General features: G+C 54.1%; 2 protein-coding genes across 2 annotated transcripts in view; one reads left to right on the top strand and one right to left on the bottom strand.

The window, feature by feature from the left end:
• Positions 1–17,766, top strand: part of LOC113407850 (zinc finger protein 436-like) — a 44,425-nt gene that overhangs the window by 14,490 nt on the left and 12,169 nt on the right. The gene's annotated exons all lie outside the window — the stretch shown is intronic.
• LOC112125230 (histone H2A-like) lies at positions 9,515–9,943 on the bottom strand. Its single transcript, XM_024221457.2, has one exon. The coding sequence runs from the start codon at positions 9,941–9,943 to the stop codon at positions 9,515–9,517; it is 429 nt and encodes a 142-aa protein (XP_024077225.2).

The following is a 17,766-nucleotide window of genomic DNA, read 5'->3' on the forward strand; positions in this document are numbered from 1 at the left end:
GTTAGTCTGAATCTGTAAAAAGCAACAGAGGGTCCTGTGGCACCTTTAAGACTAACAAACAGAAGTATTGGGAGCATAAGCTTTCGTGGGTAAGAACCTCACTTCTTGCATCTGAAGAAGTGAGGTTCTTACCCACGAAAGCTTATGCTCCCAAATCTTATGCTCCCAATACTTCTGTTTGTTAGTCTTAAAGGTGCCACAGGACCCTCTGTTGCCTTTATTCAGTTATTACACCAAGAACATAGTAGATGTAATAGCTCACTCAGAGTCTCCAAAGTCTGGCATCTCCTTGTGTCGCCCTAGCCTGTGTCTTCTCACCTCCGCACCTCCTGTTAGATACAGGCAGTGTCCACAAGACAGCCCTAAGCTGCAGTCTCCACTGCAAGGAGTGGGGCTGGTTACGTCTGATTCTATGAACCAATGACCCAGATGTCTCATGCCCCCCCTGCCATGGGACAACTGTCTGTGCCATCCATGGTGTGCTACTGGACAGGTCTTCTCTTGTGGATTTGCTGGCTCCAAGCCCGCACTTGAGCATCTACACTGCACTGTAGACCTGGATTTACAATTGCTGGACACAGGTCTCAAAGCCATGCTAATGCATCCAGACTGCACAGACCTTCTGACTCAAGTCTGTGGCTTGAGCTGTGTGTCCACACTGCAAAGTGACAGGGTTTGGACTCGGGCTCTGACCCACCCTCCTAGCCGGGTCCTAGGACCTGAGTACTTGCTGATTTCTGTGTGGACAGAAGGGGGGCTTGGGCTCAAACCCAAGTCAGAATCCAGCCTTGGAAGCCCTGAACAGAACTCAAAGATGATGGCAGCTGTAGGGTGACCAGATGTCCCCATTTTATAGGGACAGTCCTGATTTTTGGGTCTTTTTCTTATATAGGCTCCTATTACCCCCCACCCCATCCCGCTTTTTCACACTTCCTGTCTGGTCACCCTAGGCAGCTGTGACACTGCCCATCCTCCCTTCAGTGTGGTGTGCTGTCTCCAGGGTGGGATTTACCCCACTCTGAGCCAGCATGTGTGAATCTACCCCCCTCCTCTGGATGACACTATTTATGAGAGTCAGATCGTTAACCACAGTGTCCTTGCCAAATTCCAGCTTAATTACCCTCTGCACCTCCCTCCTTGTTCCAACTGAAGCTGCTGTTCTCCTTCACTTCCTGTCCTAAACCGCTGCACTGCCTTGCTAGGGGCTCCATTTCAGTGGTGGGTGGATGATCTCCACATAGTAACAACCCCCCTGTGATGAATCGTGGGGTCTGAATGGTCACATCAGCTGGGGCTATTAAACCACATGTTCCCACACTGCATGAATGAGAGTTTAGTTAATGGAGATATCCCATCACCTAGAACAGACCTTGAAAGGTCATCGAATCCAGCCCCCTGCCTTCACTAGCAGGACCTGGACCAAGTAGTGATTTTGCCCCAGTTCCCTAAGTGGCCCCCTGAAGGATTGAACTCACAATCCTGGGTTTAGCAGGCCAATGCTCAAACCACTGAGCTATCCCTCCCCCCAGGTGTGGTAAGGAGTTTGTGTCTCCTTAAAACACCCTGCAAAAATCCTGGGAACCAGACACATGCACGGGCCAGCTGCGGCAGAGTCAGCCTCTGCATTGCCCCCTGGTTGCCCACTGGGACATTACTCACCCTGCCTCGGTTTCCCTCAGTCCATGGTTGGCCGCTGCCTCCCACGTGGTCTGATGCTGTGACGACTCACCCCTCACCCGAAGTTCCACCCCTCCCAGGAAACCAACATTCCCAAACAAATATAACAAACTCAACAGAAGAGCCTCCATCCCAGTCTTGGGCTGGGCCCCATCCTTCTACTCGGGTTTAGCTAGTTACCCCTCACCAGCGCTCCCTGCCTCAAGCCTGCCTTTCCTCTGGGGAGACTCTCCCAGACACTGGTCTCTCTCTGTGCCGGACACACACTTAGACAACAGTCCCAGGGGCAGCATCAACGGACGGGCCTTGGCCTCTTGTGGGCTCAGCACCCAATTCTTCCTGCTCCTCTCTCAGGGCTTCCTCTGGGAGCCTCCCCTCTTCCAGGGCCGGTCCCCAGAGCCTTCCACAGCTCCTCGCACTAACTGAGCAATCTCGCCCTTTGTCGGCATTGCAGGACCCCTTCCCAGCTGGGTTTAGTAACTGACCAGGGCCGCCTGCTCCCTAGCCAATCGGGATCAGCTGGGGGAGGTGATCTGTCACAGGTGAGACTGGACCAGACTCTCCCTAAAGGGCCAGCCAGCCTGTGGCACCAGCCCTCTCCCTTCACATACAGAAAAGTGGGGTCCCGCGGGCCGAGGAGTGGGGAACACGGACGGCAGCGGTGCTTGGCTGCGCTGGCAATGCACCGAGGGATGGGGGAGCGGAGCGCCCCTTGGTCCCCTGTCCCGCGCCTGGCGCAGGTTATTCCATCCCCTCCGTCTCCTTTGACGGCACACAGTCGAGCGCTCAGAGGCCTGTCCCCAGCAGGGCCAGCTCGCCCCGTGCTCCCCGCTGGAGGTGCTGCTGGCAGCCAAGGCCCTTCTCAGGCCGAAGTGCTGCGGGCGCCTTTTATTTGTGCCTCTTCTTTTCACCCCCGCCCTGGCCCGGGTGCCGATAGGAGCAGCGCTCCCAAGCCAATGGAGGAGAGGAAGAAGTAGCAGCCTGGCCAGCAAGCACCAAGCGGGCAGGTTCACGTACAGCAGATGGCAGTTAACGGGGCTGGGGCTGATGAAGGAGGCTGGCATCCTGCTATTGTTATTGCCCAAGGTGCCCGACCCGGGGCGCTGGGTGGGCCCTGCAGTGACGGGGCTCTGTGCACCGAGGGTAGAGCTGCAGGGTCTCCTCTGCCCGTCGCTCCCCCATAGAGACAACCCGACATCCCATCTCTGCCTCCAGCCCAACCGGCCACCATCCAGCCCCAGCTCCCTCCTGCCCCGCTGCTCCTCCTCTCCACTCACCCCTGAGATCCTGGCACCGTCGGCCCTCAGGCCAGGAGAGAGAAGGACCTGGCTCAGCCCGGCGTGTCCATTACGCCGGCTGCTTTGCCAGCTCCCAGCTGGGAAATCCAAGCTTCCTCTGGTGAATTCAGGGGAGAGGAGGGAGAAAATCAGGGGCACCATTTCAGATTTTGGTGAAGGGGGTGCAACTTTACCTGTGATTGCAGGGGCTATGTAGCAGGAGGCACCTGAAAACTCTAGTTTGTATGTAGTATGTAGGCACCTGAAAACTCTAGTTTTCTGGCAGATAATTTAACAATTAACTGACAGGAGCCCTGTATCTAATTCCTAGATAAAAGAAAGAACATTTAAATAACTGTTAGACCCACTCAGCTCTAATATAACATGTTCTGACATCTTGTGGCCAGTCACTGAAGGGACACCGATTAGATTTAAAATTTTAATGTATATTCTTACTTTGTTACTAACTCTGCAGAGAGAGAGACCCTGCCAGGACTCCTGGGTTCTAGCCCAGCTCTGGGAGGGGAGTGGGGTCTAGTGCAGGGGCACCATTTAGGGAAAGGCAGGGGGGGCTCCTGCCCCCCCACATCAAATTTTGAACCAGGGATTTGCTCACAGCACATGCCCTAGCCCAGCTCTCGGAGGGGAGTGGGGTCTAGTGGGTTACAGCAGGGGCAGCTACATCTGGGTTATATATAAGAACAGTAGAATGCCCATAGTGGGTAAGACTAGTGGTCCATCTAGCCCAGTGTCCTGTCTTCCAACAGTGGCCAGTGCGGCCTATTAACTTCATTTGGTGGTCCCTAGTTCTTGTGTTATGAGAAGGAGTAAATAACACTTCCTTATTTACTTTCTCCACACCAGTCATGATTTTATAGACTCTGTCATATCCCCCCTTATCATCTCTTTTCCAAGCTGAAAAGTCCCAGTCTTATTAATCGCTCCTCATACAGAAGCCATTCCATACCCCTAATCATTTTTGTTGCCCTTTTCTGAACCTTTTCCAATTCCAATATACATAAGCTCCCCGATTTACGCAAGGCGTTCCGTTCCGGAATGCCTTGCCTAAGTCGCATTTTGTGTAAGTCGGGAACGTATCTCCGACAATTACGCAAAAAAAAAAAGCTTACGGAACTTTTCCGTAAATCCAGATTTCCGTAAGTCAGGTTTGCGTAACCCGGGGAGTGTCTGTATCTTTTTTGAGATGGGGCGATCACATCTGCACACAGTATTCAAGATGTGGGCATACCATGGATTTATATAGGGCAACATGATATTTTCTGTTTTATTATCTATCCCTTATTATCCCTTTCCTAATGATTCCTAACATTCTATTCGCTTTTTTGACTGCCGCTGCACATGCAGCCGATGTTCTCAGAGAACTATCCAGTGACTCCAAGAGCTCTTTCTTGAGTGGTAACAGCTAATTTAGACCCCATCATTTTCTATGTATAGTTGGGATTATATTTTCCAGTGTGCATTACTTTGTGCTTATCAACATGGAATTTCATCTGCCATTTTGTTGCCCAGTCACCCAGTTTTGTGAGGTCCCTTGTAACTCTTCTCAGTCAGCTTTGGACTGAACTATCTTGAATAATTTTGTATCATCTGCAAATTTTGCCACCTCGCTGTTATCCCCTTTTTCCAGATCAGTTGTGAACATGTTGAACAGCCCTGGTCCCAGTACAGACCCCTGGGGGACACCACTATTTACCTCAATCCACTACGAAATACTGACCATTTATTCCTACCCTTTGTTTCCTATCTTTTAACTGGAGTGCCTGGCAATGCTTTCAGGATCATCTAACGATCCTTAATTTAATTTAATTTAATGACAAGCCTTTTGTTATCTTAATCACCCACCTCTGTTTATAAACAAACTCCCTGCCCCAAGGGCAGAAGTTGTTAGCAGCAGAGAACTCATCACAGTCCACACTCAAGCCTTGGCTACACTTGCAGCTGTACAGCGCTGTGAGTTAAACCTGTCTTCGTACAGCTGAGTAGGGAAAGCGCTGCAGTCTGTCCACACTGATAGCTGCCAGCGCACTGTCGTGGCCACATTTGCGGCAACTGCAGAGCCATTGGGAGCGGTGCATTATGGGCAGCTATCCCACAGAGCACCTCTTCCCATTCTGGCGCCGTGGGTTGTGGGAAGGGGGCGTGGGTGCGGGGGATTCTGGGTCCTGTCCCAACGCCTCATGATGCATCGCTTCGCCATCCCAGAAATCCCTTTGTTTCCGTCCACTTTGGCGCCATCTTTCAACGGTTTCTGTGCAGCGCGATCTGTCTGCGGGAAATGGAGAAGCGGGTGGCTATTGCAATCTGGAAGCTGGCAACTCCAGACAGCTACCGGTCGGTCGCAAACCAGTTTGGAGTGGGAAAGTTGACTGTTGGAATCGTGTTGATGCAAGTTTGCAGGGCCATTAATCGCATCCTACTCAGAAGAACCGTGACTCTGGGTAACGTGCAGGACATAGTGGATGGCTTTGCACAAATGGGGTTCCCTAACTGTGGAGGAGCGATAGATGGGACACACATTCCTATTCTGGCACCGCCCCACCTAGGATTCGAGTACATTAATCGGAAGGGGTATTTCTCTATGGTTCTCCAGGCGCTTGTGGATCACTGTGGGTGTTTCATTGACATTAACACAGGCTGGCCCGGAAAGGTGCATGACGCACGCATCTTTCGGAACACTTGGCTGTTCAGGAAGATGCAGGCCGGGACTTTTTTCCCAGAGCGGAAGATCACGGTAGGGGAAGTTGAAATACCCATTGTGATCCTTGGAGACCCCGCTTACCCGTTAATGCCGTGGCTCAGGAAACCCTACACAGGGAGCCTTGACAGCAGCAAGGAATGGTTCAACCACAGGCTGAGCCGGTGCCGAATGACTGTGGAGCGTGCCTTTGGCCGCTTAAAGGCCCACTGGCGATCTCTGTATGGGAAGCTGGACTTAGCCGAACACAGCATCCCCGCGGTTATATCCGCGTGCTGTGCCCTCCATAATATTTGTGAAGGGAAGGGTGAAAGCTTCACTCAGGCATGGACCTCTGAGGTTCAACACCTGGAGGCTGAATTTGCACAGCCAGAGAGCAGGGCTATTACAGGGGCCCAGCACGGGGCTGCAAGGATTAGGGATGCCTTGAGGGAGTAATTTGAGGCTGAAAACCAGCAGTGATATCTGGTGCCCTGCACGGGAGTGAAGTGCAGTAGTTCCAATCTTTAGGAATCAGTGTCTGCTTAGCAGACAAGCAGACTTGCAGCGCCTGTTTAGTTCCTGGACTAAGGAGTCTTTTACTTTATGCAATAATAAAGAATGTTTTCAAAGCCAAAGAATCCATTTATTGAAAAGAAAAAAAAATTATTTATTGAAAAGAAACAAGGGGGTGGAGTGGGGAACGGTACAATCACAGATTAGTGTATGTCCTGTCTGGTGTGCTGTGCAGTGAGTGCTGCACTTCAGGACAGCTATACTGCATGGTGATGGGGTTTGAGTGCAGAGGGTAAGGGTCGTGGTTTTCAGGGCTGGGTGGTGAAGATACTGGTGTTGGAGGCAGCGGGTGGCGTGAAGAACACGGAAGTTGGGGAAAGTGGGTTGGAGTGATAGTGGGGCACAACGGAAAGAGTTTTGGGACAAGGGCGGTGGGGGGGGGTGGCGTTTGCGGTACTGCTCTTCTTTCTGCATGGCTACCAGCTCCTGGATAGCATCTGCTTGGCGCTCCAGGATGCTTATGAGCCTATCAGTGCTTTGCTGCCGGTGCGTGGTGCTTTGCCGCCGGTGCGCTGCGTTTTCCTGGCGGATCTTGCTTTCTCTCTCCCTCCAGTCCTGTGCTTTCTCATTCTCTTTAATAGATTGCCGCATCACTTCTTGCAGCATGTCTTCTTTGCTTTTTCGCGGTCTCTTCCTGAGTCTTTGCAGTCTCTGAGCAGGCAATAAGAGGGACGTCTGAGGTCTCAAGGTTGATGCAGCTGTATAGGCAAAATGCAACATTTAACAGAGGCAGCATTGTTTATACCAGACAGAGTAATGATTCCCCCCGCACTTAAGGAGTAGAAAACACACAGGGTCTACACAATAGCATAATTTTCCCGTCCGAAACAGAGCACACATATCCCACGGGAGCCTCACAATGGTGAGTAAGGGGGACTGATTATTTCAGGGCTGTACTGTCCTATGGGTTTCTGTGCCTTGGGGAGAGTCAACAGCTGCAGGGGGCACCTACACTGAACACTGTCCCAACATTTTCCACAGGAGTTCGTCCTGGATGATATGTCGCTGCTGAGGGTGACCTGGGAAGCAAGGGAGGGTCTTCTACTGCAATGCGGCTTCCGCCCTGGCCCATATGCAGCTTGCCTGTGTGCAGTAATGGTCCCCCCGCCCCGCGCGGCACAGTGGCGCGGACACGTTAGCCTGGCTGGGACAAGGACCACGGTGGCTCTCCCGATAAACCTGCGCAAGCGCATTGCACACGTTCTGGATGAGACATTCGAGGAGATTGCCGAGGCCGATTACCGCAATGTGATGAACCACATCAATGCACTATTCCGCATCTAGGCATGCATGCCTAACCCTCCTCTCCCAAAGAGCCCGCACCGAAAAAATTCCTTCCCGAAAAAAAACCGCTTACCGGAAACCTGCTCTTCTGTTTGTCCTCCACCAAGTACCGGCCGCTGCGACTGGCTACCTTCCTCCTGGCTCGAGAAGAGCTCCTGGCTGCATGGCTCCAGGGATTCCGGGGTGTCTCCATCCGGCCCATCACCATCATTCCCGTTTTCCTCCTCCTCCTCTTCCTCCTCCCCCCCCCCCACACCGGCTCTGAAGTGTCCATGGTGGTGCTCGGAGTGGAGGTGGGGTTAACCCCAAGTATCGCATCCAGCTCTTTGTAGAATCGGCAGGTCGCGGGGGGAGCACCCGAGCGGCCGTTTGCGTCACGGGCTTTGCGGTAGGCACTCCGCAGCTCCTTCACTTTAATCCTGCACTGCAGGGCGTCCCGGTCATGGCCCCTTTCCATCATGTCCTTTGATACCTTCCCGAAGGTATTGTAATTCCTACGGCTGGAGCACAGCTGGGACTGGACAGCTTCCTCCCCCCAAACACTGATGAGGTCCAGCAACTCGCCATTGCTCCATGCTGGGGCTCGCTTGGCGCGTGGAGGCATGGTCACCTGGAAAGATTCGCTGAAAGCACTCCACGCCACGCCGGGCTGAGCAAACAGGAAGGGGATTTTTAAAATTCCCGGGGAATGTAAAGGGCGGGTCACATGGCTGGTTACCTGAGGCCAGGGCAGTAGAGTTTGAACTGATGACCAGAGTGGCTAGAACAGGCATTGTGGGATACTGCCGAATACTTCTGGAGGCTAGTCACAGCGCATTGGGCGGCCACACTGGCACCGCAGCGCTGCAGCGGCAGCGCAATACTCGCTATTCCTCTTGGGGACGTGGAGTACATGCAGCGCTGCAACCACGGAGATACAGCGCTGCAAATGCCTTGCCAGTGTGGACAGGGAGTGAGTTACAGCGCTGGGGGCGGCTTTACAGCGCTGTAACTCGCAAGTGTAGCCAAGGCCTCAAGCTCGGGCTGGGGGCTGGGGCATGCGCTATGAGCGGACCTCTGGTTCAAAACTGGGGGGGGAGGAGCCCCCCCAAAATGGCACCCCTGCAGGAAGACTAGGGTTAGGGGTCCAAAGAACATCCCTGGGCTGCTGCCGTTGGCTCCACCAGGGAGGATTTGGGACAGAGCCATCGTGGAGGAAGTGCAGCTCTGAGGGAAGTTCTGAAAGCAGCAGAGGCCTATTGGATCGAGGGTGGAGCAGCAGGGAAAGTACTAAGGGGCGGAATCTCAGCTGGTGTCAATCAGCAGAGATCCTCCATTGAAGACTTGGAGCCCTGCTGATCAACAGCAGCCGAGGCTCTGGCCCTACATGATTAATACGACATTTTAAGATGAGGTTCAAACCAACAAATCTAACATTGTTTCATCTCTCCTCCCCCGCCCAGGCCTTTCGTGCCCCAGGATAAGTTTGTTTTCCTGCCTTTTACCTTCCAGCACCTTAGTGCAAATTCAGCTGCTCTCATGGGAGGAACGATCGGGCTTCCAGCCTATCACAACAGACAGAGAGCAAAATACGCTGCCGACAGCCATGGTTCTTTAAGCCACTTATCCATACAGCACCTAGGACTTTACGGTCCGAATTCTGGTCTGTTGAAGCCAATGGCAAAACTCCCATTGGCTTCAACAAGACAGGGTCTGGCCCTTCATGTGCAAAGCACTGTGGAGATATTGACTAGTCCACGGTAGGTAAAAATTGATTTCCCCCTTTTACAGATAGGGAAGCTGAGAGACACAGATTAGGGGATTTGCCCAAGGCCCGACTGCAAAACTGGGATTGGAACTCAGGACATCACTCCTCCCGGGCTCAGATACATCCCACGTGGTGCCCTCTTTCTCTTCTCCATATACACTTTTATGAATCCATCCCTGGCAATGAAAAGCAGTGCTGGGTTTGTATCTTTTAATAGAGCACGTGGGTGGCTGTGAAAGGGAAGGGTCAAAGTCACTCCTATTTCTCCTGGAGGGTGTTATCCCCCGGCAGGTGAAGACTCTTGTTCCTGGAGGATTTGCTGCTCTTGACCTTCAGCAGCATGGCCTGGCTGTTGGGTAGGATTCCCCCCTGGAAGACAGCATCACCGCCCAGCAGCAGCGTGCGGAGGTCCTTGTTACGGCGGATGGCAAGCCACAGATGCCGCGGCGTGATACATCTCCTCGGGTCGTCCCGGGTGGCGTTCCCAGCCAGTGCCAAGAGCTCAGTGGTCAGGTACTCAATCACGGCAGCCAGGTAAACCAGTGCTCCACCTTTGATCCGCTTGATGCAGTGTCCTTGACGCAGCATCTTCTCTATATGGTCCACAGGGAACTGCAACTTCTCCCGAGAAGACTGGGACTTGGAGTTTGCCTGAGGGGCCTCCCTGGTTTTTCCCGGCCCAGACATGATTGCAAATTCCTGCCGCTCAGTGGCCCTCCCTGCAGTAAACAGCAAGATGAGCGAAAGAGGCTCAGATTGAGGATTCAACACTGTGGTGGTGGGGGGAAGGAAGGGAGGAAGGATGGCAACCTTACATTTTGATTCGTCAGGTATGAACCAATGGGAAGCAAGATCCTTTATTAGCCAATGGGGATATTTCCTTTCTTTATGATGTCATTTTCATTAACAGCCTGTTGACCTTTGCAGCTTCAAGGGAGAGGTGAGGAGGAACCTAGGTCTTTTTAGACAAGCTCTTGTGTAATATGATCTTAATTTACAGGATAATTCCTTTAACTCATCACGTTTACACACATCATGGGCAGAGGGGTGGGAAGACGTTGTCTTCCGCTAGCAAATACTTCCTTCTCAAACACTTCCCTGCGCACTCCTAGCGGAGGTCTCCTCATCACTGAGCTACACAAGTTGGAGATGGAAAAGACCGAGTTGTAAACACTCCCAAGGACCTTGCCCATCCTCCCCGTGTGGATATAAGATGCCTTCCTCCCAACCTTCAGAAACAGGCCCCAGAAACACCTTTATACCAGATGCAACGTCTCTGGATCCTGAGCAAAAAGGTACAAAGCTGGAGGGGCACAACAGCCTATATTTCCCCATACCAAGATGCCTCAATGCTGGCCCATGAAGCGTCGGTGCCGACTCCGTGGGTGCTCCGGGCTCAAGCACCCATGGAAAAATATAGGGGGTGTTCCGCACCCACAAGCCACAGCTGTTCAGCAAGGCTGACGTCTGGCGGGAGGTGCTCGGGGGAGGGCGGAGAGTAGTGAGTGGCATGTGGGAGGCCTCGGGGGAGGGGTCAGACCAGGAGTGGGAAGAGGCGGAGCAAGGGCCAGGCCTTGGGGGAGGGGCTGAGCAGGGGCAGGAAGAAGGGGAGTACAAAACTACTCAAGATAGTTAAGTCCCAGGCAGACTGCGAAGAGCTACAAAAGGACCTCACAAAACTGGGTGACTGGGCAACAAAATGGCAGATGAAATTCCATGTTGATAAATGCAAAGTAATGCACATTGGAAAACATAATCCCAGCTATACATACAATATACATATACAAGGATGGAGTCTAAATTAGCTGTTACCACCCAAGCAAGAGATCTTGGAGTCAGTGCATAGTTCTCTGAAATCATCCACTCAATGTGCTGCGGCCGTCAAAAAGGCGAACAGAATGTTGGGAATCATTAAGAGAGGGATAAATAATAAGACAGAAAATATCATATTGCCTCTATATAAATCCATGGTACACCTACATCTTGAATACTGCGTGCAGATGTGGTTGCCCCATCTCAAAAAAGATATATTGGACTCGGAAAAGGTTCAGAAAAGGGCAACAAAAATGATTAGGGGTATGGAATGGCTTTTGTATGAGGAGAGATTAATAAGACTGGGACTTTTCAGCTTGGAAAAGAGGCGACTAAGGGGGGATATGATAGAGGTCTATAAAATCATGAGTGGTGTGGAGAAAGTAAATCAGGAAGTGTTATTTACTCCTTCTCATAACACAAGAACTAGGGGTCACCAAATGAAATTAATAGGCAGCAAGTTTAAAACAAACACAAGAAAGTATTTTTTCACACAACGCACTGTCAACCTCTGGAACTTCTTGCCAGAGGGTGTTGTGAAAGCCAAGACTATAACAGGGTTCAAAAGGGAGCTAGATAGATTCCTGGAAGATAGGTCCATCAATGGCTATTAGCCAGGATGGGCAGGAAAAGTGTCCCTAGCCTCTGTTTGCCAGAAGCTGGGATTGGGTGACAGGGCATGGATCACTTTATGATGACCTGTTCTGTTCATTCCCTTTGGGGCACCTGCCATTGACCACTGTCAGAGGACAGGATACTGGGCTTGATGGACCTTTGGTCTGACCCAGTATGGCCGTTCTTATGAGAGCAGGAAGAGGCAGAGTGAGGCGAGGCCTCGGGGAAGGGATGGAGCGGGGTTGGAGCAGCCACCGGGAAAAGTAAAAGTCACCAGCAATAAAGACTGCCGTGGGCGGTGCGTATTGTAGGCTGGGGGAGACTATGGCACCCCAAATAGCCCAGCGTGGCCCCTGTGCTTGCCCTTCCCCTTTGGCCCCCCAGCCCAGGCAGGCTGGCTGCTCCTCTTCAGGGAAGCGTGCTGGGGCTAGGGCTAGGGGACTTGGGGTAGCTGGGTCTGCCCAGTGCTGGGGAGTCCCTGGGTGCTGGGGGCGTGCTGCCCGGCTCTCAGGGGGGGCTAGGGAGGACTGCGTGCTGCCTGCCTGGGGGGCTGCGTGCTGCCCGCCTGGCATGTGGGGAGCACCCACCTGCTCGGGGTGGGGGGGCGCATGCTGCCTGCCCGGTGCTCCGGGGGGGGGGGGGTGGGGGTGGTGGCTGTGGGGGGGGGGGGGGGGGGGGCGCGGGGCTCGGGGGGGGGAAGGGAGGTGGGAGGGGCAGGGCCGGCCAGGGGCTAGTCTCTGCAAGCTGGTGGGTCACCCGCCACTCATGAAGACTGCACAATTAGAACATGGTTAACGTTCTGCTGCTGATGCCTGAGATGGACTAAAATCCAGCTCACTCTCCCAGAACTCTCAACTCACCCACTCCCTGCCACTGCCAGGCTGACAGGAGTAAAAACCAGGAAAACCTTTGTGTTGCCACAGCGTAGGGGCTCAGACGCTGCCTGTGCACAGGGAGTAAGGAGCAAAACGGTGCCACTTTAAAGTTCCCGCCCCAATGAAGTTCAAGAAGAATCAAAATTCAGGTAAGCACAGATGGGTCATATGTGCACATTGCCCCTGCCAGGCCAGACCAAACAATGACAGATGGGCACCGGGCATTAAACCTACTATGAAGCCTGTGACAAAGTGGATTTTTCCTCATTATGTTGTACGCGAGCCTATGTGAGTCTTACTCTTTTACACGAATACTGTGTGCCTCAGTTTCCCTGTGTATTGCACATAAGGGTGTGTGATTTTTGCTGAGACCCTTGGGGGCAGGTGAGGCAGCTCCAGCTGCCTGCACATAGGCGAGGAGGGGGATGCGACCAGGTGACACTTTGCCCTGGAAGCGAGACAAAGACCAAGAGGAGGGGCAACGGGCATGTCGGAGGTTGGGTCGCTGGAAGCTGGGCAGTCTCCTGTTTGGGACTCAGAGGGGGTGTCCAGGACGTCTGGCCCAGGATTCTCCAAGATGGCCTTTGCTAAAACTCACTGATTTCTGTGCTAACAAGCTCTGTTCTACGCGGTGTTCCTGTTGACTAATAAATCTTCTGTGTTACACGCTGGCTGAGAGTCACGGCTGGCTGCAGAGTTGGGGTGCAGGGCCCTCTGGCTTCCCCAGGGTCCTGTCCATGTGGACCCGCCAAGGGAAGTGTGCAGTGTGAACAGAGGGGCTGAATGCTCTGAGGTCAGACTGGGAAGGCCGTAGCCAAGGAGGCTTTTTGCCCTGGACAGTCCTGAGGGGAGTCACGTTACCTGGAGTCCTGGCTGGCTTCATACAGAGCAGTTCCCAAGCATCGGGCCTGTGACTCCGTCACAAAGCCCAAGATGAAAAGACACGTGGGAGGAAGGGTGGTTTTGTCATTAGGGCACAGGGCCAGCACTCAGGAGACCTGGTTTCAGTTACCGACTATCACATACATTTCCTCTGGGGCCTTGCGTGCATTGCTTAACCTCTTGGGGCTTCAATTCCATTTGTATAATAAGCACATAAGAGTAGCCAGACCGGGTCAGATCAAAGGTCCATCCAGCCCAGTATCCTGTCTTCCGACAGTGGCCAGAGCCAGGTGCCCCAGAGGCATAGGCGCCAACTCCATGGGTGCTCTGGGGCTGAAGCACCCACGGGAAAAAAATGGTGGGTGCTGAGCACCCACCGACAGCCTCCCTATCAGCTCCCTCCCACCCCCCAGTGCCTCCCATCCCCCCCCCAGCACCTCCCACCTGTCGGCGAGCCCCGCAGATTAGCGCCTCCCCCTCCCTCTCCGCGCCTCCTGCCCGCCGCAATCAGCTGTTTCGCAGCATTCAGGAGGTGGGGGGGTGGGAGGGAGGGGAGAGGTGCGAGAACGCAGCGCTCTCGGGGAGGGGGCGGATCTGGGGGGGAAGAGATGGGGCGGGGGTGGGGCCTGGGGCAGAGCCAGGGATCGAGCACCCCCTTGTACTTTGGAAAGTTGGCGCCTGTGCCCCAGAGGGAATGAACAGAACAGGGAATCATCAAGTGATCCATCCCCTGTCGCCCGTTCCCAGCTTCTGGCAAACAGAGGCTAGGGACACCATCCTGCCCATCCCGGCTAAAAGCCATTGATGGACCTATCCTCCTGAACGTATCTAGTTCTTTTTTGAATGGAGACACGAGCACCAACATTCCCCGTGGGGGGCTGTTATAAGGATAAAATCACTTCTGCTTGTGAACTGCTCTGCTCCCTCTATGCTGAGCACCACAGGAGAGCCTAAAAATAAACCTGTGTTTGGGATCAAACACGAGAAGGAAGCTTGTATGGGAGAAGGGGAAGGAGACACATACCCATTGCAAAGCCCTAGCCCCTGGCCGGTACATTATATCAATGAAACTGGAAGGGAGGCGAGGAGATTTAGAACTGATCGCAGGCAATATTTTTCACACAATGCACTTAGACTGTGGAACTGCCTGCCACAAGGAATCCAAGAATGCAGTAAGATTCAAAGAGGAATTTGATGTTTACATGGCTAACCAGGATAGGCAGAGTTTCGATAGTTAATGTTAACAAAAAGGGAAAGGAGCTAAACCTTGTGCTTCATGGTCTCTATGCATCCGAAGAAGTGAGGTTTTTACCCACGAAAGCTTATGCCCAAATAAATCTGTTAGTCTTTAAGGTGCCACCAGACTCCTTGATGGTTTAAACCAGTGGTTCTCAACCAGGGGTACGCAGAGGTCTTCCCAGGGTACATTACTCATCCAGAGATTTGCCTGGTTTTACAACAGGCTACAGAAAAAGCACCAGTAAAGTCAGTACAAACTAAAATTTCATGCAGACAACACGAGAGAGTCAGCAATGTTTCAGTAACAGTGCGCTGTGACACTTTTGCATTTTTATCTCTGATTTTGTAAGCAAGTCGTTTTTAAGCGAGGTGAACCTTGGGCTACACAAGACAAATCCGACTCCTGAAAGGGGTCCAGTCATGTGGAAAGGCTGAGAGCCACTGGTTTAAAACAATCTCCAACTATCGGAGATGAGGATAAAACTCTTAATGGGGCAGATTATCCCACATGTACAGTGGGGTTTCTTGCATCTTCTTCCGAGCTACCCACTGTCAGAGGCCTGGTCTACACTAGGACTTTAATTCGGATTTAGCTGCCTTAATCCGAATTAACCCTTCACCCGTCCACACTACAGAGCCAGTTAATTCGAATTAAAGGGCCCTTTAAATCGATTTCTGTACTCCACCTCGACGAACGGAGTAGAGCCTAAATCGATTTTGTTAATTCGAATTAGGGTTAGTGTGGACGCACACAACCGAATTACTGTGTTTAAGTTAATGGGGTAGTGTGGCCGCACACCACCGAATTAATGTGGTTTAAAACCGAATTAAGGTGCTTAGTGTGGCCGCGCACAATCGAATTTATACAACCTGTTTCCCAAATTCGAATTATCTAAATTCGGATTAATCCTGTAGTGTAGACATACCCAGAGATGGTCCTAAATCCCTGGTCTGACCCAAGGAGGCAGGTCCTGTGTTCCCGCTTTCACGTGGCATAGACCCCACTCTTGGGCCTCTTGAAACAGTGTCACAGCTTGTCATGCCATTAACCAGAGCCCGGGTACCAGTGCCCACAGGCTCCCCGTTTGCAGGGGTTCCCCTGGCCAGGCTGGGCACGGCTAGGCCTCCCCCCTTCCCCTGAACTAGCCAGCAGCCCGGCCCGCTCCCAGCACAGCCAGGAAGGGCGGCGAAAGGGGCTGGGGCGCAGAGCTGGAGGACGCCCCAAAGCCCAGCTGGGGCAGGCGGCGCGGCCCCGGGGGCGCAGAGCGGGGCGCAGCGCAGGACGCGCTGGGAAGGGGAGGAGACCCGGAGCTGCCTGGGGCCCTGCGCTGCCGCCGCTCCCGGCAGGTCGGGGCTATGCCGAGCGGGGCCGCCAGGCGTCCCTGTGGCAGGACTCCCGGCCCATCGCTCCCCGCTCCGGAGCTCGCTTCCCGTCCTCCCGGGGCGCCAGCAGGGGCGCGGCCGGGAGCCGAGGGCGCCGCGCCATGGGGAGGAAGAGGCCGCGGGCCGGGGCGGCCCCTGCTCAGGTAAGCCGGGGCTCAGGGCCGGGCGCCCCCCGGGCTGCCCCTGGCCCAGCAGCGATCACAGCGGGGCTTGGAGCCTGCGGCGTGTCCGCTCCTGCCTCGGGCTGGCCGCAGGGGGCTGCCCCCTTCCCCGCTCCAGCCCCTGGCCCCGGGGGAAGGCGCAGCCGGCAGCCTGGGAAGAGCCGAGCCGAGCCGCGCCGCTGGAGGGACGCCCCGCATGCCCGGTCCAGGCGAGCTGCGTTTGCCCGCGGAGCCCTGGGGATGCTCTGGGCTGGCCAGAGACCCCCGAGCAGAGCCCGGCTGGGCTGAAACCCGGCTAGGGATGGGGAATCCGCCCGCCCCGCGGCGCAGCGTTGTCCCAGGGCTTAATTACCCTCCCCAGTAAAGTCCCTGAGCCGTGGGCCAGCAGGGACCGATCCAGCCCCCGCATTTCCCGGCGTTTTCTAATCATGGTTAGTTTGATTTGCTGTAATTTATTGTTTTATCCATTTTATTGGGGGGCGAGTCCTGCCTACGCCCAGGGTGGGTTGGTGGGAGGCCCTGGGGTGGGGGCGTGTGGGGTCCTGCCCCCAGGGTGGGACAGGAGGTTGGCTCCTGTCTTTTTCTGCATTTCTAATGTCGATTGCATCTTGCCTCTGACGAAGTGGGCATTCACCCACGAAAGCTTATGCCCCAATACATCTGTTAGTCTATAAGGTGCCACAGGACCCTCTGTTGCTTTTTACAGATCCAGACTAACACGGCTACCCCTCTGATGATTGTTGTCTAGTTTCCCTTCTTTTCACTTTTCCAGGGGCGGCTCCAGGCACCAGCGCACCAAGCGCGTGCCTGGGGCGGCAAGCCATGGGGGGCGGCGTGCCGGTCGCCGTGAGGGCAGCAGTGAGGCTGCCTTCGGCGGCATGCCTGCGGGAGGTCTGCCGGTCCCGTGGTTTCAGCGGCAATTCGGCGGCGGGTCCGCCGAAGGCGCGGGACCAGCGGACCTCCTGCAGGCATGCTGCCGAATCCGCGGGACCGGGGACCTCCCATAGGCATGCCACCGAATCTGCGTTACCAGCGGATCTCCCGCAGGCGTGCCGCCGACGGCTGCCTGACTGCTGTGCTTGGGGTGGCAAAATACATAGAGCCGCCCCTGCACTTTTCTATTGATTTTTATATCTAAATGTTGCCTTTACTTCACCACTGAACCGGGATGGGCTGCTAGCCAAAGCTGTCCTCTTGATTAGAGACACCAGGTGGGTGCGGTCCTATCGTTGACTGGACCAGCTTCTGTGGGGAGAGAGCTGAGATTTGGAGCTGTACAGAGCTCTTCTTCAGGTCTGGGAAAGGTACTGGAGCCTCGCAGCTAAATACAAGGTGGAAGAGATTGTTTAGCCGAGAGTAAGTAGTTAGGATCATTCAAGGTGAAGTGGCTGGTTACAGGGCCGGCTCCAGGCACCGGCCGACCAAGCACGTGCTTGGGGCGGCACCTGGGAAGGGGCGGCCAATCTTGTGGTGGCGGGGGGCGCTCAGGGTTTTTTGTATTTTTGGTTCGGTGGGGCGGCGCTCGAGGTTTTTTGTTTTGTTT

This window comes from Terrapene carolina, unplaced genomic scaffold (genome assembly GCF_002925995.2).
Source record: "Terrapene carolina triunguis isolate 2854851 unplaced genomic scaffold, T_m_triunguis-2.0 Scaffold443, whole genome shotgun sequence".
In the NCBI taxonomy this organism is placed as follows: domain Eukaryota; kingdom Metazoa; phylum Chordata; order Testudines; family Emydidae; genus Terrapene; species Terrapene triunguis.